This window comes from Eretmochelys imbricata, chromosome 2 (assembly GCF_965152235.1).
Source record: "Eretmochelys imbricata isolate rEreImb1 chromosome 2, rEreImb1.hap1, whole genome shotgun sequence".
Lineage (NCBI taxonomy): Eukaryota > Metazoa > Chordata > Testudines > Cheloniidae > Eretmochelys > Eretmochelys imbricata.
Window position 1 is genome coordinate 594,160 of NC_135573.1, and position 21,294 is coordinate 615,453.

Consider the following 21,294-nt stretch of genomic DNA (forward strand, 5'->3'; position numbering starts at 1 on the left):
TGCGTCCCCCTACCCCTGCCACCCCACCCTTGGGGTGGCAGCCTCCCCACCATAGGCTACGAAGCCTGTGTTTGTCGCCTGCCACAGCCAGGACAACAGCATGCTTGTTAGCTTTCCCCTGCCTAAGGGTTAGAGCTTATAGACTGCTCGTTAGCTCTCCCCTGCCTAAGGGTTAGAACATAAGAATGGCCATACTGGGTCAGACCAAAAGTCCATCCAGCCCAGTATTCTGTCTGCTGACAGTGGCCTATGCCAGGTGCCCCAGAGGGAGTGAACCTAACCTGCAAGAACTCTTCTTGGATACCTAAGGAAGCAGCTAAGCATTGCAAAAGAACTTGGTACACTTTGAAACCCCGTGATAGTGAAGGGGAGGAAAAGCCCAGCAGCATGGGAATCACCTGGAGACAAAGACAAGGCCATCAACTGAGCCAGAGCCAGATCCTTTTCCAGGGCTGACGGGCCGAGACGGGATGACTCTGTAGGCTCTGCAGAGAAGGCAAGTGTGGTAAGAAGGAACTGAGGGACGCCACCTCATATAGTCAGGGGAAGGGATATGGCCATGAGGCATCCTGGAGAGCAAAACTGTTTGGCTGCGGTGCGCAGGGTGTGTCCACACCTAAGTGGAATGCATGAAGAAGAAGTCTCTTGTGCTCTGTCAGAGAGGGTTACCCTAGGAATGAATGCTGGGTTGGTTCTGAGGACCACCTCATCCCAATGGAAAGTGCAGTACTGAGGCACCGTAGGTAAAACTCCTTTTTCCAGACTCAGACCTTGACCATGAAAAAATACAGCAGTGCTCACTTCAGCAGCTGGAACATAGCTCTTGTCTGTGTTGGGGGAACACAGTTCAGGCTCCAGGTACCGATCAAGTGGCTGAAAGGGGGCTTTATCAATGATGCTATCCACAGAATCTCATCATGTGTCAGTGGCTAGCAAATGGCTGAGGCTTTTTACAGATAATCACACTTATACTAGCCACAAGGAAGGATGGCCTAATGGATAAGGCCCTGTACTGGGAAGCAGAAAGCCTGGGTTCACTCTCCAGGTCTACCACACTCTGTGTCACCTTGGGCAGGTCACTCCCCTGACTTCATGTCTCAGCTCTCCATCTCTAAGGGTGTCAGGACAGATCTGTGAGATGCAGACAAACTATGACAATGGAGCCAATCAAAGTGCCTAGATAGAGAGAAATGTGCTTTTCAAGGCCCACAGATTAGCTGTTTTGTAGTAACTGCTGAATGTGCTTGCAGGACATGTGGAACTGATTGATTTCTTCCTGGAAAGCAGAAGCATGTCAGTGACAGGATTCTAGGGACCTCAGATCCAGCGGGCTGAGGTTTGGGTGGCTCCTGGCATGTATGTCAGAAGATCTCTGCCGGAGGCAGCATTCCTTAGCGTGTAGTCTGCATCTGGACTGGGTCAGACCCTCACAGATTCTGTGGCCAGTGAGGGCAGCCATTGTCAGCATGCTTTGTTCTGCATCTTCTCCATTGTCCTGGCCAGGCATGGTCTGGGAGAGAGACCAACTGCAGCTCTGGGAACGTGTCTGGGACAGTTCTTATTGCTGATTCCAGATGGTGCTGCCTGGCCAAAAGCCTTTATCTCTTACTGTTTGAAAAACACGTGGAGGGTTGAGACTCCAAAGATCCAGAGGAGGCTGTAAGTCACTGCTTCCCTGGTGCTAACCCTGGCTTTGCTGAGCCACTTAAACACCAAATTCACCTTCCCCTGATACACCAGACCCAAATCGATTGCAAGCAGGGCAATGATCTAGCCTCCTGGTGTAGTAGTGGTGTCTTTGCGGCCCTGTCTGCTCATGTATGCCATTGCCATGGTATTGTCAGTGCAGCTCTCCCCTCTCTTCCATCCCAATCAATTCATGCGCCTTTTTCATTCTTGGCCCATTCCCCATGTCACTCAGTCACTTGGGAGGAAAGGCCCCATCTGTGGAGACCAGTGCTGGTTGTTACAACTGTTCTGACTCCAAGATTAGGTGGGAAGTGATGATTCATAAATCTGCCTCTCCACTGGTCTCTCTCCATCTGCTTTCAGCCCATCTCATATCTCCTCCTGGATGTCTCAACATGGCCCAACAGGAGTTCCTGATCTTCCCTCTCCACACCTTCACTGCCACTGTGCACAGTGCCACCAGCCTCCCTGATACTCAGGCCTGCGAAGTGGGGGCAGCTTTGGTTCTGCCCTCTCTCTAGCTCCTCATGGTCGGGCCAAGATCAAATCTTTCCCCTTTGTCCACCAAAACATCTCTGAGATCCAACCCTCTCTTCCTGTCCATGAAGCGAATACTCCGATCTTCATCACTGCAGCCTCCTTCACATCCACCACCCCTCTCCGGTCCTTACAAAACACAGCTGATAAAATCATCTTCTTTGCCTGTTGCTCTGACCACCTCACACCCTTGATGAATCCCTCCCCTGGCTCCCACATATCACCTTCACCACTGTCCCTCCATACTTGTCTACTCTTGCCTTGAATCATATTGTCCCTGACTCCTCAACTTCACGAGCAATGCAGCCCTCACTGACTGTTGCCAGCTTCTCTCACAGACGTGGATCTTCATTCATGCTGCCCTGTAGGCACAGAACACCTTCCCCAAACTGGTGTGTAAGGTCCCTACCCTGTCCTGCTTCAAATCCCACTCCAGCCCTGCCTGCGCTGCACCACTCATGAGAAGTGGGTTCCGATGGGTTCAGGGTTGCTGCTGCCTAGCAGGGCTTTCTGCTCTTCGTGCCCTTCTGGAAGGCGTGATTTCAAAAATTTGACATGGAAGTGTAGAAACACAAGAAATGCTCGCTTCAGGCAACATTCCCCACACAGCACCCCAGACACCTTATCTCTGCCCTCTGAGGGTGCCAACATAAGGACTCACTGCACTGTAGGTGTCAGCCTGGGGTGGGGTGTCACTTTGTGGCAGTTGTGAGGGTCACTCCATACATACATGAAGACAGTGTTTTTATGAAGGAACCTGTCCGCCACAGGGCTCCTCCTGGCGCTGGCCTTACCCCCCCCTTCCCTCCCCAGGCTCTCACCTCAATGGCAGCTGCGGCTTTGGGGTCAAACCCATCACACACAAGCACAAGGAGCTTGTCACCCACACTGCGTAGGATCTGCACTGCCTCTGTGTGCGTCATTCCCAGCAGGCTCTGGTGATTCACCTCCAGAATCCGCAGCCCCACCTTCAGCCGGCCATCCCTGGCAGCAGCCCCAGAGGAGCTCACCTGGAAGGAACAAGAGGGCTGAGAATGGGTAGGGGGACAAGAAGAATGTGCAGGGAGTCGGGGGAGGGAAGGGAGTGTGAGGGTCAGTGCAAGGAAGAGAGGACACTGCACGCACGCAGGAGGGAAAGCGCGTGCCCATGTGTTTATGCAGGGGGGAAGGGAACGGAGCATGAGCACAAGAGAGGTTTGTCGGGGGTTGGGAAAGGACAGCACTCAGGCAATTCCTTGGAGAGAATGGGAAAAGAGAGTGATTGCATGCCATTCCTGGGGCAGGGAGAGGGATTGCACATGTTTTCTTGGAGAGAACATACATGCGTGACTCCTCGGCACGGCGGGGGGGAGGGGCTCATGTGTGACAGCAGAACGGCGGGAATATGGGGAGTGCCTGCCCATGATGGCGGGGGGAGTGCTTGCCCACAACTCCTCAGCACGCGGGGGGGGTGGGGAGCGCTCACCCATAACTCCTTGGCACGGTGGGGGAAGTGTGTGAAAAGAAAACTGGTTTCAGAGTAGCAGCCCTGTTAGTCTGTATCCACAAAAAGAAAAGGAGTACTTGTGGAACCTTATTATTTGAGCATAAGCTTTTGTGGGCTACAGCTCACTTCATCGGATGCATACAGTGGAAAATATAGTGGGGAGATTTTATATACAGAGAACATGAGACAATGGGTGTTACCATACAGACTGTAACAAGAGTGATCGGGTGGGGGGTGGAAGGGGAATAAACATGGGGAAATAGTTTTACTTTGTGTAATGACACATCCACTCCCAGTCTTTATTCAAGCCTAAGTTAATTGTATCCAGTTTGCAAATTAATTCCAATTCAGCAGTCTCTCCTTGGAGTCTGTTTTTGAAGGATTCTGGATGGACTCCTCCTGAAGGTCGAAACAACAGACTGGATTTCTACATAGAGTACTTCTGCCGATGTGCATGGGCTTAAATTGTGGAAAAGCAGCATCACTTGCCCCATAACCTCAGCCATGCAGAACACAATGTCATCCACAGCCTCAGAAACAACTCTGACATCATAATCAAAAAGGCTGACAAAGGAGGTGCTGTCGTCATCATGAATAGGTCAGAATATGAACAAGAGGCTGCTAGGCAGCTCTCCAACACCACTTTCTACAAGCCATTACCCTCTGATCCCACTGAGGGTTATCAAAAGAAACTACACCATCTGCTCAAGAAACTCCCTGAAAAAGCACAAGAACAAATCCGCACAGACACACCCCTAGAACCCCGACCTGGGGTATTCTATCTGCTACCCAAGATCCATAAACCTGGAAATCCTGGGCGCCCCATCATCTCAGGCATTGGCACCCTGACAGCAGGATTGTCTGGCTATGTAGACTCCCTCCTCAGGCCCTACGCAACCAGCACTCCCAGCTATCTTAGAGACACCACTGACTTCCTGAGGAAACTACAATCCATTGGTGATCTTCCTGAAAACACCATCCTGGCCACTATGGATGTAGAAGCCCTCTGCACCAACATTCCACACAAAGATGGACTACAAGCCGTCAGGAACAGTATCTCCGATAATGTCATGGCAAACCTGGTGGCTGAACTTTGTGACTTTGTCCTCACCCGTAACTATTTCACATTTGGGGACAATGTTTACCTTCAAATCAGCGGCACTGCTATGGGTACCCGCAGGGCTCCACAGTAAGCCAACATTTTTATGGCTGACTTAGAACAACGCTTCCTCAGCTCTTGTCCCCTAATCCCCCTACTCTACTTGCGCTATATTGATGACATCTTCATCATCTGGACCCATGGAAAAGAAGCCCTTGAGGAATTCCACCATGATTTCAACAATTTCCATCCCACCATCAACCTCAGCCTGGACCAGTCCACACAAGAGATCCACCTCCTGGATAATGAGCGATGGTCACATAAACACCACCCTATGTCGGAAACCTACTGACCGCTATGCCTACCTACATGCCTCCAGCTTTCATCCAGACCACACCACACAATCCATTGTCTACAGCCAAGCTCTAAGATACAACCGCATTTGCTCCAACCCCTCAGACAGAGACAAGATCTCTACACCTACAAGGTCTCTATCAAGCGTTCTTACAACTACAATACCCACCTGCTGAAGTGAAGAAACAGGTTGACAGAGCCAGAAGACTTCCCAGAAGTCACCTATTACAGGACAGGCCCAACAAAGAAAATAACAGAACGCCACTAGCCATCACCTTCAGCCCCCAACTAAAACCTCTCCAAATGCATCATCAAGGATCTACAACCTATCCTGAAGGATGACCCATCACTCTCACAGATCTGGGGGACAGGCCAGTCCTTGCTTACAGACAGCCCCCCAACCTGAAGCAAATACTCACCAGCAACCACACACCAGAACTATTAACCCAGGAACCTATTCTTGCAACAAAGCCCGTTGCCAACTGTGCCCACATATCTATTCAGGGGACACCATCATAGGACCTAATCACATCAGCCACACTATCAGAGGCTCGTTCACCTGCACATCTACCAATGTGATATATGCCAGCAATGCCCCTTTGCCATGTACATTGGCTAAACTGGACAGTCTCTACGTAAAAGAATAAATGGACACAAACCAGACGTCAAGAATTATAACATTCAAAAACCAGTCAGAGAACACTTCAGTCTCTTTGGTCTCTTGAAAAACAGACTCCAAGAAGAGACTGCTGAATTGGAATTAATTTGCAAATTGGATACAATTAACTTAGGCTTGAATTGAGACTGGGAGTGGTTGAGTCATTACACAAAGTAAAACTATTTCCCCTTGTTTATTCCCCCGCCCCACTGTTCCTCAGCCGTTCTTGTTAACTGCTGGAAATGGCCCACCTTGATTATCACTACAAAAGGTTTTCTTCCCCCCCTACTCTCCTGCTGGTAATAGCTCATCTTTAGTGATCACTCTCCTTACAGTGTGCATGATAAACACCCCTTTTTTCATGTTCTGTGTGTATATAAATCTCCTCACTGTATTTTCCACTGAATGCATCCGATGAAGTGAGCTGTAGCTCACGAAAGCTTATGCTCAAATAAATGTGTTAGTGTCTAGGGTGCCACAAGTACTCCTTTTCTTTTTGCGAATACAGACTAACACGGCCGCTACTCTGAAACCAGACCTAAAAGTGGCAATTCTTCAACAAAAAAACTTCAAAAACAGACTCCAAAGAGACTGCTGAATTGGAATTAATTTGCAAACTGGATACAATTAACTTAGGCTTGAATAAAGACTGGGAGTGGATGGGTCATTACACAAAGTAAAACTATTTCCCCATGTTTATTCCCCTCCCTCCCTCCCTCCGCACTGTTCCTCACTGTTCCCCCCGCCACCGGTAATAGCTCACCTTATCTGATCACTCTTGACACAGTGTGTATGGTAACACCCATTGTTTCATGTTCTCTGTGTACATAAATCTCCCTACTGTATTTTCCACTGCATGCATCCGATGAAGTGAGCTGTAGCTCACGAAAGTTTATGCTCAAATAAATTTGTTAGTCTCTAAGGTGCCACAAGTACTCCTTTTCTTTTTGAAAAGAAGATGATTCACATGCCATTCCTCATGGGGAGAGCAGGAAAATGTTTGCACAATTCCTCAGGGGAGGGGGGAGAGCACTCACATGCCATGCGTCAGAGCAGGGAGAGTGACTGGTAAGGAAAGTGAATGAGCACAGACATTCCATGGGAGGTGGGGACTTGCGGGGAACTTAAGCACACTGTGTGGGGTCTAGCGGGAAGGAATGTGCATGCATGTTTACATGGGGAGAAGTGAGATCAAACAGGGAGACCACATGGGAACTGGGAGGAGGGCTGATTTCCCACAGGAATTCCTTTCTGCTTCCTGCCTAGCAGCCCCTGCTCTGTGAAGGGCACCCTGAGTCTGGTACCTTGGAGATGAAAATGCCCTCATCGGTGGGGTCAAAGGGGTTCCCAGCGTGGCCTTTCGCTCCCCCCCGAATGCTGATGCCCAGCTTTTCTCCAGGAGCCTTCTCAATGCAGATTTCCTGTGGACACAAAAAGGTCTCTGTCTCTAATTTGATTTAGTTTGGGCTAGAAATGTGGCTGACAGACTCTGATTGGGGGTGGAGGGGAGTGTTGGTGCTGGTAGCAGACCATGCACAGAATAGCCAGGAAAGGGCCAGCTCTGTGGCTTCCACCTTCTTTGGCCTGATGGGTTTGCTTTGGATCTCCTTTCCTATATTCTGCTCCCAGTTCAGGGTCTAAGAGGGGTGAACCCGATCCAGCCTCCAGCCACAGTGACTGCTGAGTATAATGATGAACCCCTGCTAGTCCCATGCTGGGTACCTGCCTGCTCATCTGAGACTGGCTCCTGCTACCAGGAGAGAGGGGAAACTTCATCAAGGTGCAGAGCTGAACCTCTGATCCAGCCTTCCATCTAAGCTCAGATAGAGCAGGGACTGCCTGCCTGAGGACTGAGCCACCTGGGGAGCAAGGACAGGAGCCCCACTCAAACCATCTCCCCTGAGGAGCAGGGCCATTTAACCTGAAAACAAGGGAGATCTGCTCCTGCTCAGGTTTCCCCACTTCACTTACTGCATTTCCTAAGGGGGAGATCCCAGGGCAGTGTCCATGAATTTTCCTACAAGTGCTTTTGTCAATAGAGCTGCCAGGCTGTGCCCAGACCAGGGCTGCTGCTCCCACTTAGGCTCCTCTCCCCTCGCAGAACCTACCTGCATGCCAGGTGGCGGAGGATCTCGTCGCACCAACATGCTCAGCTCCTGTGTACTAGACAGCAGGGCGTTCACAGCCTCCTGGTGGGTAGCATGGCGCAGGTCAATAGTATTCACCTCCAGGATCCTGTCCCCTACTCGCAGGCCACTGCGGGATGCCAGCCCATGGGGAATGACCTGCAGAGAGCCACTGGTGTTAAGGCTGGAAAGGGACTCTGATGGGAGCAGATATCCACCTCCTAGCAGAGCTGCTGATGTAGCCATACACACCCTGAGCAGACTCTATCCAGCAGGGAGATGAGTGGCAGAGCTTCCCTAAGAAACCCCAATGGACTCCTCCCACTGCCCTCCTGATCTTCCAACCCTCCCCACAGACTCCTGCCACTGCCCCTGAGCTGCTAAACACCCCGTGACACCCTCCCCACAGACTCCTGCCACTGCCCCTGAGCTGCTAAACACCCCGTGACACCCTCCCCACAGACTCCTCCCACTGCCCCCTGAGCTCCTAACCACCCCGTGACACCCTCCCCACAGACTCCTGCCACTGCCCCCTGAGCTCCTAACCACCCCGTGACACCCTCCCCACAGACTCCTCCCAGTGCCCCCTGAGCTGCTAAACACCCCTGTGACATCCTCCCAAAGACTCCTGCCACTGCCCCTGAGCTGCTAAACACCCCGTGACACCCTCCCCACAGACTCCTGCCACCGCCCCTGAGCTGCTAAACACCCCGTGACACCCTCCCCACAGACTCCTGCCACTGCCCCTTGAGCTGCTAAACACCCCGTGACACACTCCCCACAGACTCCTGCCACTGCCCCTGAGCTGCTAAACACCCCGTGACACCCTCCCCACAGACTCCTCCCACTGCCCCCTGAGCTCCTAACCACCCCGTGACACCCTCCCCACAGACTCCTGCCACTGCCCCCTGAGCTGCTAAACACCCCTGTGACATCCTCCCCACAGACTCCTCCCACTGCCCCTTGAGCTGCTAAACACCCCGTGACACCCTCCCCACAGACTCCTCCCAGTGCCCCCTGAGCTGCTAAACACCCCTGTGACATCCTCCCAAAGACTCCTGCCACTGCCCCTGAGCTGCTAAACACCCCGTGACACCCTCCCCACAGACTCCTCCCACTGCCCCTTGAGCTGCTAAACACCCCGTGACACCCTCCCCACAGACTCCTGCCACTGCCCCTGAGCTGCTAAACACCCCGTGACACCCTCCCCACAGACTCCTGCCACTGCCCCGTTGATCCAAGGTCTTGTGACACCTCCATGGAGAAGCAGCTAAGGGAATCGAAAGTTTTCACACACAAACCCTCATGCCTCAAAACAAGTCGGTTCCATCCCCTGCCTCCTTCCCCACCCCCAAGCTTCGTTGAGGCATTTCGATCCTTCAGTCTCCTTGTTCTAGAGACTCCATCCCCAATGGCCACATTCCCTCAGACATGCCCAGCCTGGGCTGCCCACATGGGTCCGTACCTTTGAGATAAAGACACCTGGTTCATGAATCCCAAACGGGTGGCTTGAATGGTCACTGCCTCCAACAATGCTGAGCCCCAGGGGCCCCCCAGCTTTGACCAGACAGATCTCCTGCAGGGAACAAAGAGCATACAGCCAGGGAGAGGACAAGGAATACCAAGCAGCGACTGTGCCTAGAAAACTCCCCCCAGACAGAGATTCTGCTTGGGAATGAGCGTGAAGGAGGTTCTCAACACGTGGGAGACCCAGCCCCTTCCCAACAGCCCAACTACATGGTGGCCAGTCCTTTGAGGGACAGCTTGGAACCCCAATCCTGTCCAATTAACAGAGCACCGGGCCAATCAAAGCCCCAAATCCCAACAGCCAACCTTACCTCGATGGGGTACTGATCCTCCAGGCATTTGGGCAGATGGTTCCTTTGTAGCAGAGGCATCTCCTCGGGCGTGCTCTCCCCATGGCTGGGAGGTGGTGGTGGGGAGTGCGTGCGCACTGGCTGTACCACTGGTGAGTCTCCCTCGCTGAGCTGCTGTGCACCCTCTCTCTCTACCAGCAGCGCGATGGTGGGGGAGGATGCGGTAAGCAGCGCTACTGCCTGATCATGCCTGGCTTCTGTCATGTCTACCCCATTGATCTAGAACAACCCGCAAACCCAGTGTCAGCACATCACCCCAGTACACCCTGCCCTGCCAGGCACCTTGCTGAGGGTCACATGGGACACCATCCCTCTGGGAGATCTGTCCAGCAGCCTGTCCCCCCCGTCCGGAGCCAAACCACCATGTGCCTCACCAACACTACCCTTCCCTAGATGGCTGAGCCCTGAGTAGCTGCCAATATCCCACTGGGCCATAACCCCTCTTCTAGCCAGCCATCTAGCTGCCCATCAATGCCCCCTCCCACCACTTTACATGGCAGAGCCCAGAGTAGCAGCCAGTGCCTCAGCAATGTATCAGGAGAGCACACTGGCTAAGCACCAAGACCCAGCTTCCTGGAGTCCCATCACACAAGCTAGCCATCCCCACAACTCTGCTCCTGTTTAATAAGTACCCAGGAAACTGCGCCTCACCCTGCACTGACTCTGCACAGACTCCCACACCCCAGCTTTCCTGCAAGATCACAATTGCCAGGCTCAAGGGGCCGCACTACAGGAATGAGGGCCAGGAAGATCCGAGTGTGGGAAGAGGCTGGAGAGACGCTTCCTGACTGGAGACTGCCACATTCAGAAGGAAAATTATTGCTCAAGCAATAAACTCTTCAGTTATTATACTTGTGGACACAGTAGTTCTGAAGCACCCACTGGTCCTACCATTCCCCCAGGGCAGAGCCCAAACATGCCAGGCCACCCTGGGTGTAGTGATGAGCCTCTGCCTCTCACAGCGAGCAGAGTGGGAGATGAGTTGGTCCTCATGGGGTGCCTCATTTCCCATCCCTCAGGATGGCTCATGGTGGCCCTTCATCACCACTGGGTACTGCCCTCCTAGGTGTAATAACACCATGTTTCCTCCAGTCTGTCAGAGCAAAGCCTGTCAAGGGGCCCTGGGGAACCAAAAGGGCAACAACTCTGCTCTGAAACAAGCCAGAGACTTGTAATGTCTCGGACAAGCAGGGTCTGGGCTCCAAAGGGCCGGATGGAAATGTTACAGCTAATTTGCAGCTCTGCACCAGAAAGGAGCTCCGAGCCAGAGCCAGCCATGCACAGACGGGGCCTGCAGCATCCTCCCAGTAGGCCTCAGTGGGACATGTGGATCCCGGTGACACTGCTCACAACCAGCCTCATCCTCACCCTCACCAGACCTGGCACTACCCACTCCAGAGAGCAAACTTTACACCCCCCCAAGCCACAGGAGCTTATACCAAAGAAGCCTGAGGTGAGGCACCTCCTGACATCCCTGGCTCCCATCTCCATTACCTACCCCATCACCTCCTTCCCGGAGCCATTTTCCAGCCCAATCAAGAGGAACACTGGAAGTGCAGGGCTCTCCTCCTGACCACAGCACAGACATGGATGGGAGGGACTCTCCCTCTGCCCTCACAGTGAGCAGTCCAGGAGGGCCTTCTCGGTGCAGACCCTTCCGATTATACTAACTACCAGGGATGGGGAGAGAACCCACCCCAAGCATATACAAAGCAAGAGGCTCTGGCGGGGTGCGGGGTGGAGAATAAACCCAGCCACTAGCTCCCGGGGGCCACCGGGGGCCAAGACCCACCAGCTGCATCGGGGACACCTGCGGCAGCCGCACAGGCTCCCTGGACTGAGGTCTGGTTTTGTGAACGGCCCTTGGCCCGCTGAGCACTGTTCTTCATTCTGGACCCAGGCTGCAGCTCAGGGTGCTGTGCTCACCCACAGAGCAAGTTTTCCTCTGTAACCTCAGCTCAGCCCTGTCATGGCCAGACAGAGCAGGGCCGGTAAGAGCAGGCGAGGCTGCCCAGTGCCCAGGGAAAGGGAGAGCTACCAGCTGCCCTCTGTGCAAGCAGCTGGCTACATGGTCCCGTGTCACAGGGAGGCTATGGACTCCCTGCTATATCTCCCAGTGACCAGAGCCCAATCTCCATCTCTGTGTAAGCACAGAGCTGCCACTGCCCTCTCACTTCCACCTAGTTCGCTACCATCTGCCCCATCCCCAATTCCGTTGCTGCTAACTGACTGCCCTCTGCCTCCACCCCCAAAATCCAGGGACCCCTCTCTGCCCCAGGCCCTGCCCTGTGTCCCCAGTCTGGTACCTTCCCCTCCTGGGCTCCCTGCCCTCCATCCCCAATCCTGTACCTCCTCAGTTCACCCCCACCCCCACTCCCTGCCTTGTGTCCCCAATCCTGTACCACCCACCACCACCTAGGGTCCCTGCCCTCTGTTCCCACTCCTATATGCCTTCTGCCCTTCATTCCATCTCCTCTGGCCTGCCTCCTCCAGCTCCAAGAGGGTTCTGGTTTCCTTCTAACACACACAGCCATCGGTCAGGGATATTATTCACAACGAAGGAGAAAGACTGGTCAGAACAGGAGTGAGGACTGGAGGGTTAGTAGCCAATCACAGGCATGTTTTTGGGGTGTTAGGTTTGGAAAAAGACCTTGGTTGGGTCCCTCAATCCACATACTCAAAGTCCCCCCAGCAGAGGGCAGGGGGAGCCTCCCGCAGAAGAAGGGTGCAAAGGAGGTTTTGAGGACAGGGATGAGAGTAGGAAGCTGCGCTGTATTTCTTTTCTCAGGAAAATATAGGCCCTTTAGGACTGGTGGGAGCTAAGGCCTAAGAACGGATACCCCCAGCTGGCACCATGGGCACTGGGTACTTGCTCTTTCTCACAGAGCCGTGTACTGGCATCTGCCTGCCCGCAGCACTCAGAGGCAGCCTGCCTGTCTCCTGCCCGCAGCATGCCAAATCTGCCCAACTGCCTCATTCAGACCCTGCAGACGGTCACAAACTCACACTTGTGCATGCCCAAGACTGTCACCTACTGAAAACCAGCCCAGTAAGGACAGGCAGGTGCTGCCCAGTTGAAATCTTTGTAAGAAACAGATTAACATGGGGCCTCTCGCTGGCCAAGGTGCTGCGTTTTGACCTGGATTCTCATATTTTGGAGGCTGAGAGCATGTCATCAAACCTTCAAGGAAGAATTAGAAACATCCACTCAAACAGTCACAGCAGTCCCACAGGGCCAACCTAGCTGAACCATGGGGCACTGGCTCCTGGGCATTCTGCACGGGCTCCAAATCACAGAGCTCCACAGAACAGTCAGGAAGTAGGAATGCCAGGGGTCTAAAGACACTTAGCAGGTGGGGATCGAATCCCAGCCCACAGGGCAACTGGATGCTCCCGTGGGGAGATATCATCCTAGCAGCAACACAGCCATCCTGCACCGCAGCAGGGTAAAAGGCATAGTGGCAGCTCTTGTCAGGAGACACACAGCTGCTGGAGAGGCCATGGCCTGCAAAAGCCATTGCTAAAGGCAGGGAGCTCTGTGCAACGCCCAGACTAGGAAAGCGGGGGTCAGGCTGAAAGAGGAAAGGATCTCTGTCTATGGATGGATACTGCACTCATCCCCAGGGCCCCAAGTGCTGGACTCTGAGGCTCAGCACTACAGTCTCTTGTTACTCTGCACGCTCAAGCATGGGCAATAGGCTCACGCGAGCAGGGATGTGCCAGTGGAGGAAGAGGGGTCCTTTCTCTATACAAGCAATGACACCGCACGCACCGTGTCACCCAGAGTAGCGGCTCTCCACCTTTCCAGGCGACCGCGCCCCTTGCCAGCGTCTCATTTGTCTTGCCGACCCCAAGTTTCACCTCACTTAAAATCTACTTGCTTACAGAACCAAACATAAGCATACAAAAGTGTCCCGGCACACTAGTACTGAACAATGGCTGACTTTCTCATTTTTACCATATCAATTATAAAATAAAACAACTAGAATATAAATATCACACTTACATTTCAGTGTATAGTCGATAGAGCAGTAAAACAAGCCATTGTCTGTATGAAATTTGAGTTTGGTACTGACTTCATTACTGCTTTTTATGTCACCTGTTGTAAAACTAGGCAAATATCTAGATGAGCTGATGTACCCCTTTGAAGACCTCTGCGTACCCACAGGGGTATACATATCCCTGCTGACAGCCGCTGACCAAGAACACTCAGATGATTGATGACAGCAAGACCTATGCGTTCACTGAAACCAAATACCCTTCCTACAAGCCCTGATCCATGCAGAGAACGGTCTGAGGGGGCAGCCTACCTACACTGCTGACACTGAGGAGCGCTGAAATGGCCTCATCTTCCCACCCTGAGAAGGCAGACTGCACTCTGACAAACAGCTCGAGAGTCTTTCTGACCCCGCTGCAGAGGGTGCCAACCGGTACCATGTGGATCTGGCCTTGGGTGCCATGTGGCTACAGTTATACAATCCTCCCACCACGGCATGCAGAGATACCCCACAGGGCTCTAGCTAGTCTAGGCAGCTCCCAGGGATCAGCTGCTGTCCAAGCCATGGCTCAATTTTGGAAGGCCTAGAAGAAGAGGAGCAGGGAGGGAGGGACGGAGGGAGGAACGGAGGGAGAGATGCTAGGCCACCTGAGCCCCTTGTGAGGAAAAAGGGTGCCAGGCCCAGCCCAGTGCTCCAAAGGGTTTTCAGGAGAAAGGGAAAACAGCGCAGACCCCAGGCCCAGGGATAGAGCAGACAGAAGCCAGCACTGACAAGGCTGTATCAGTGCTTACCCGCACCAGCTCTGTGGTAACTCTTGCTCTTACCACAGCAGCCGGACTAGAAACCCACCACCAGCACCAGGATGCAGGAGCTTCCATTCACTCAGAGGCAGCATGCGAGCTCAGGGAAAGGGGGCGGGAAGGAGCGCAAGTGACACAGATTAGCAGAGAGGTATAAGGTTAGAGGAAGAGGTGGGATCCGTGTCACTGGCACAAGAAGCAGCAGGAACTGGGGACCAAAGCTTCAAATCAGAGACCAGGAAAAAGGGTTCCACCAAGTCCCCCTGGGCCCCACTCTCGGCTTGACAACCCTCCCCTCTCCATCTACAGCCTACACTGACCCCCTGGCTTTCTGGAGGGAACAACTGCCACCAACACTGGCAGGAGTCACTGGTCCCCTGGGCAGCACCCACAGGGTCCTAAGGGGAAGACTTGCCCAACCCCACACAGTGTTGCCTTGCAGAGCCCAATGGGGGAGCAGCCCCCCACCTACCCAGTGAAGCACCAGGAGTCCGCAACTCCCCAGTGCAGCCAGCGCTGCTGGAGGGACTCACCAAGGTTTTGTGGTTCGAGTATTCACTGTGGAAGGGTGGGCACCAGCCTTGCCAAGAGCCAGTCAAAGCTGGGACAGCAGGAGCAGGAGCTGCTGGTCTCCCTAGGGCCCTAGGAGCTGGGAAAGGAGCCCAGAGGTCAAGTGACAAGGAGACAGACCCCTGGAGGAGGGGCCGAGGAGGGACAGTGGGATCTGCTTTCCTAACTCCTATGAACAGAAACAGTAAACGACAGGCTTCCGGCGAGACTCACCAGCACCACACCTCCCTCCCATGGCTGCCCCAAGCACTCACCGAGATGACACGGTCTCCAACATGCAGCGTCCCGTCCCGATGGGCCGCACCACCCTCTGCGATCCGCGAGATAAAGATCCCCTGAAATAGAGCCCCAGGGGTCAGAGCAGCCCCAACCCCATCACTGGAGCACCTCCACATCCAGACCCCTTTCCAGCAGCTGGCAGAGTCCCAAACCCTCCCACCTGGGCCCAAAGCCCCCTGCCCCTCTCTAGCACTCCACACCCTCACTCCCCATCCCCCTTCTGACCCTCGCCCCTCCACACCTCACCCTTGGACTCCTCAGTCCCCCAAACCGTGTGTGGAGCCTCTGGCTCCAGGAAAGCCTGACTCAGCAGGAGCTCAGAATACACAAGCCGAGAGGAGAGGGAGCCAGGACTGAATGTCACTGGCAACCACTGACAGCCCCACCCCTGCCCGCCTGAGCTCCTCTGCCTGGCACAGAGCTAATGACAACCCCATAGAAGTGCAGGGAAACACCACCTGTCCCCTGGCCTGCAGAGATCTGGGGCTGAGCTCCCCTCCCTCCGTGCCCACCTGCCCTGTGACATGGGGGCTGAGCTCCCCTCGCCTAGGAGTGCAGGGAGACACCTCCCCCTCCCTCTGTACCCACCTGCCCTGTACACAGACCCTGGGGCTGAGCTCCCCTCCCCCAGGAGTGCAGGGAGACCCCAGCCTGCACAGACATCAGGCAGTGCTCTCCCGAAGGCCCCCCTGCCGGCTCACCGTGTCACCCGCCCGGTAGGGCGTGGAGCCCTTGCCCCCAGCAATACTGAAGCCCAGCCCCTTCTCATTGCGCATGAGGCAGGTGGAGAATCTGTCCGTGGGTGGTGCCCCCTCAGGTCGCTCTGGAAAGCGAAGGCCGCCCCGTGGCTCTCGTGGGCTGTAATCATCCTCAGGGCGCAGCGGTGTAACCGTGATGGCGTTCTCAGGCTCCACCATCCGCTCCCGAAGAACCATCATAGAGACGGAGCTGCCTGAGCCACGCAGCGCCTCCACTGCCACGTGGTGCTCCGCACGGTGCAGGGCCACTCCGTTCACCTGGGAAGGGACAGGGGTCAAGGTGGGAGACTGGCCCACAGGGAGTCCTCAACCCCTCCCCCAAACTCACAAGGAGCTCCCCCACACCAACAGGGAGCCCCCACATACTGACCCCACAAGGAACCCCCCACACACCCCACCCCACATGGAGTCCCCCCCGCCCCCCACACACACCGACCACACAGGGAACCCCCCACATGCACACACCACCTCACATGGAATCATGGAATCATAGAATATCAGGGTTGGAAGGGACCTCAGGAGGTCATCTAGTCCAGCCCCCTGCTCAAAGCGGGATCAATCCCCAACTAAATCATCCCAGTCAGGGCTTTGTCAAGCCTGACCTTAAAAACTTCTAAGGAAGGAGATTCTACCACCTCCCTAGGTAACACATTCCAGTGCTTCACCACCCTCCTAGTGAAAAAGTTTTTCCTAATATCCAACCTAAATCTCCCCCACTGCAACTTGAGACCATTACTCCTTGTTCTGTCATCTGCTATCACTGAGAACAGTCTAGATCCATCCCCTTTGGAACCCCCTTTCAGATAGCTGAAAGCAGCTATCAAATCCCCCCTCATTCTTCTCTTCCGCAGACTAAACAATCCCAGTTCCCTCAGCCTCTCCTCATAAGTCATGTGTTCCAGACCCCTAATCATTTTTCTGCCCTTCACTGGACTCTCTCCAATTTATTCACATCCTTCTTGTAGTGTGGGGCCCAAAACTGGACACAGTACTCCAGATGAGTACTCCAGATGTGTTAGGACAGAAGAATCCCATGCACAGCTACAGACTAGGGACCGAATGGCTAGGCAGCAGTTCTGCGGAAAAGGACCTAGGGGTGACAGTGGACGAGAAGCTGGATATGAGTCAGCAGTGTGCCCTTGTTGCCAAGAAGGCCAATGGCATTTTGGGATGTATAAGTAGGGGCATAGCGAGCAGATCGAGGGACGTGATCGTCCCCCTCTATTAGACATTGGTGAGGCCTCATCTGGAGTACTGTGTCCAGTTTTGGGCCCCACACTACAAGAAGGATGTGGATAAATTGGAAAGAGTCCAGCGAAGGGCAACAAAAATGATTAGGGGTCTGGAACAAATGACTTATGAGGAGAGGCTGAGGGAACTGGGATTGTTTAGTCTGCAGAAGAGAAGAATGAGGGGGGATTTGACAGCTGCTTTCAACTACCTGAGAGGTGGTTCCAGAGAGGATGGTTCTAGACTATTCTCAGTGGTGGAAGAGGACAGGACAAGGAGCAATGGTCTCAAGTTGCAGTGGGGGAGATTTAGGTTGGATATTAGGAAAAACTTTTTCACTAGGAGGGTGGTGAAACACTGGAATGCGTTGCCTAGGGAGGTGGTGGAATCTCCTTCCTTAGAAGTTTTTAAGGTCAGGCTTGACAAAGCCCTGGCTGGGATGATTTAATTGGGGATGGGTCCTGCTTTTGAGCAGGGGGTTGGACTAGCTGACCTCCTGAGGTCCCTTCGAACCCTGATATTCTATGATTCTATGATTCTATACCACAGCCTTTATTACTGAGCTAGGCCTACCCTTGTGCACAGCCAAGTGTCCTTCCCCACCCTTTAACAGCGCAACTAACTCAGGGGCTGAGCTGGGAGCAGAACCCAGGTTTCTGATAGGGCAGATCCAAGTCCCACCTGCCTTTCAGAAAGAATATGCCAATCCTATGGGCTTGGCTATGCTATCTCTAAAATGGGGCTACACATACGTACCCACCTTTGCTTTGAGATACACAGATGAATGAGTACTATGTAAATGTAAAGCAACAGTAACAAATAGCACTGAGGAGTCAATAACCCTCAGTCTTCTGCTCTAACAAATAGACTATGCTCCCCTTCCAGCGCCAGAAACAGATCTCAGGAGTCCTAAGCCTATGGGTATGTCTACTCTGTATTCTTAGTCTGTGGTCCTACAGGTTTGTGCCCAAACCATCCACACACTAAACTCTCAAATGTGCTTCTTTGAACCAGTGCTTGCTTGAATGGCTGAGTGTCTGGGTTAAAACCCAAACTGGAACTCATGCACTTTGCAGTGAGGCTGCAGGCAAATTCACTTGAGTGCTGATAGGCCTCCAATGCCCTTCCCATAAGTTCTCCCAAGGAACAGACAAGTTCTTCCACAACTGACACAATTGATTGGGAAAGAATCCTAGAGCATCTCAGCACAAAAACCCATGGGAGTGTCCCCCAACACATACAAGAGCACGCAGAAACACTGAAGACACAGTAATGTGGGTAGGGCTTTGCTGTGGGAGTACTCATATGTGGGCCAGGCTAACCTGAGAGCTCAAATCTGCATGCCAACACCCAGGCTGACTGTGCAGAGAAGACATGCCCTGTGTGGCGTTCTATCAAAGAGTTAAATATGATGAAATTTCTCTGCCAAGGCGGCTCTCCATCTCTGGATGTCTCTGGATCCAGACAGGATGCCATTCTCAAAGATGCTTTAACCAAACAAAAGTAAATGGCTCAGTACAGGAACAACTGGATGAAATTTAATGGCATGTGTCATATAGGAGGTCAGACTAGTTCTGGCCTTCAAATCTATGGAACGATTAATTTAAATAATATTATTAAGATTGAAAAACCCAGCACTGATCAGTTAGGAAATGCCAGAATTAAGCTTGCCCCTGTGACAGCAGCATGATCCAGTCTTTGATTCCATGGATCACACAGTATTTTTTCTACATGATCCCTGCTTCATTCAGTGCCCATGGTGGGTAGTGAGCAAGACTGGACTGTGTAAGCAGAATGATGTCCATTCCCATAAATGCTACCAAGTTGCTGGCTGCACTCAGTAGGACAGGGAACATGTGGGGACCATAAGCAGTGCCTGAATAGGGAGTTGAGCTCTTGTTACAGACACCTTGTGTTATTTCTCTGGCCTGAATGCTGACTGCCATTCCTCCCAATTCAGTGATGTACCATTTGCTCCTTGCACTGGTCCATTCATGCTTCAGAAGCTGGCTACTCATGGGAGTTGAATCCTGCAGGACTCAGCAGTTTTTAAAGATTTTTTGAGGAGGGAGGGGTAGTGGATATTATTATTATTTACTATCAGAACCCCTCAGAGTCCCCGTGATGAACCACGACCCCACTGCATTAGGTGCTGTACAAACACAGAACAAAAAGACAGTCCCTGCCCCACAGAGCTTCCAGGGTAAGGGTATGTCTGCACGCACTCACGGGGTGTGACTGCAGCTCCTGTGAACGTACCTGAGTGAGGGTTCATCTAGCTAGCTTGGACACTGCAGCAAAGCTGTGGCATGTGCACTTGAGTGTGGGCTAGCCCCACAAGTAATGACCCAGGGGTGTGGATGGGCTTATGCAGCCCACACTGCCATGTACACTGCCGCATCTTCACTGCTCCACTACCCAAGCAAGCTACATTAAATTTAGCTTGGCTATGTCTCCATAAGCTGTAATCACTTCCCGTGATTTCAGTGTAGTCAGACCCAGAGGGATACAGACCAAAGGTAGAGTACAAGAAAACAATGAATCACTTTTTGTCAGCATGCTAGGCAGTGGTCGCAGGGTCTCTGGGGATGAGCTAGTCTTGTACCGGACCCCTCTTCCCACATTCAGGGAAGAGGGCAAGGAAGCAGAAAGTGACTGACTGCTATAAAAGGTCAATCAGCTGCGAACTAGCTAAGCGGCGAACAGAGGGAGTTTGCCTGGGGAGAGCCCACTGAGGCTTTCATCTTGCCGGCTTCACTAAATAGTTATTGCAACAGCTGAGGAAGCTCGTAGAAGGACGGTAATATGGATGGGGAGCATTCAGCTGTTGTGACCTGCACTGGATGTGCCATGTTTGTCTTTCTTCCACAGGACAGAAGCGACTTTGTATGAAGTGCAAGCTGGTCTCCATATTGGAAGAGAAGGTTCAGGGTCTGGAGCAACAGGTATCGACCCTGTGTTGCATAAGAGAAACTGAAGATTTTCTGGACAGACATCAGGATATGCTTCTACGGGCACAACATTCTGAAGAATCAGAGCAGGCTGCGCAGCGGGGACAGGAGGATGGTGAAGAAATTTGGCAGCATGTGACCTCCAGAAGAAGACAGAGGAGCGTCCATGTACCAGCAATGCAGATACCGGTGAGTAACCGTTTTCATGTTCTCTCCACAGGTACGAATGCGGAGAGTGGACTAGATGATACGTCTGAGGGAAGGGAGCAGAAGGAGACTCCACCGATTGGAAGGCATGAAATGCACTGTCCCAGGGATGGGGGTTTCATGACCACCACTCCCAAGAGAAGGAGGTGGGTGGTGGTGGTTGGGGACTCCCTCCTAAGGGGGACTGACCAGGAAAACCGAGAAGTCTGCTGCTTGCCAGGAGCTAGGATTCACGATGTGACGGAGAGACTGCTGAGACTCATCAAGCCCTCGGATCGCTACCCCTTCCTGCTTCTCCACGAGGGCACCAATGATACTGCCAAGAATGACCTTGAGCGGGTCACTGCGGACTACGTGGCTCTGGGAAGAAGGATAAAGGAGTTTGAGGCGCAAGTGGTGTTCTCATCCATTCTCCCCGTGGAAGGAAAAGGCCTGGGTAGAGACTGTCGAATCGTGGAAGTCAACGAATGGCTACGAAGGTGGTGTCGGAGAGAAGGCTTTGGATTCTTTGACCATGAGATGGTGTTCCAAGAAGGAGGAGTGCTAGGCAGAGATGGGCTCCACCTAACGAAGAGAGGGAAGAGTATCTTCGCAAGCAGGCTGGCTAACCTAGTGAGGGGGGCTTTAAACTAGGTTCACCGGGAGAAGGAGACCAAAGCCCTCAGGTAAGTGGGG

At 53.1% G+C, this 21,294-nt stretch overlaps 1 protein-coding gene across 18 annotated transcripts in view; it reads right to left on the minus strand.

Moving 5' to 3' along the window:
• SCRIB (scribble planar cell polarity protein) overlaps positions 1-21,294 on the minus strand; it is a 238,448-nt gene that overhangs the window by 137,962 nt on the left and 79,192 nt on the right. For 17 of the 18 annotated variants that reach the window (XM_077809562.1, XM_077809561.1, XM_077809577.1 and 14 more), the window contains 7 exons: positions 16,175-16,489; positions 15,449-15,529; positions 9,788-10,045; positions 9,415-9,525; positions 7,932-8,108; positions 7,128-7,244; positions 3,048-3,236 (listed from right to left, as the gene is read on the minus strand). In XM_077809562.1, coding sequence (XP_077665688.1) covers positions 3,048-3,236; positions 7,128-7,244; positions 7,932-8,108; positions 9,415-9,525; positions 9,788-10,045; positions 15,449-15,529; positions 16,175-16,489 — 1,248 coding nt within the window. The remainder of the gene's footprint in view (positions 1-3,047; positions 3,237-7,127; positions 7,245-7,931; positions 8,109-9,414; positions 9,526-9,787; positions 10,046-15,448; positions 15,530-16,174; positions 16,490-21,294) is intronic. The other variant, XM_077809575.1, reaches the window with a different exon arrangement.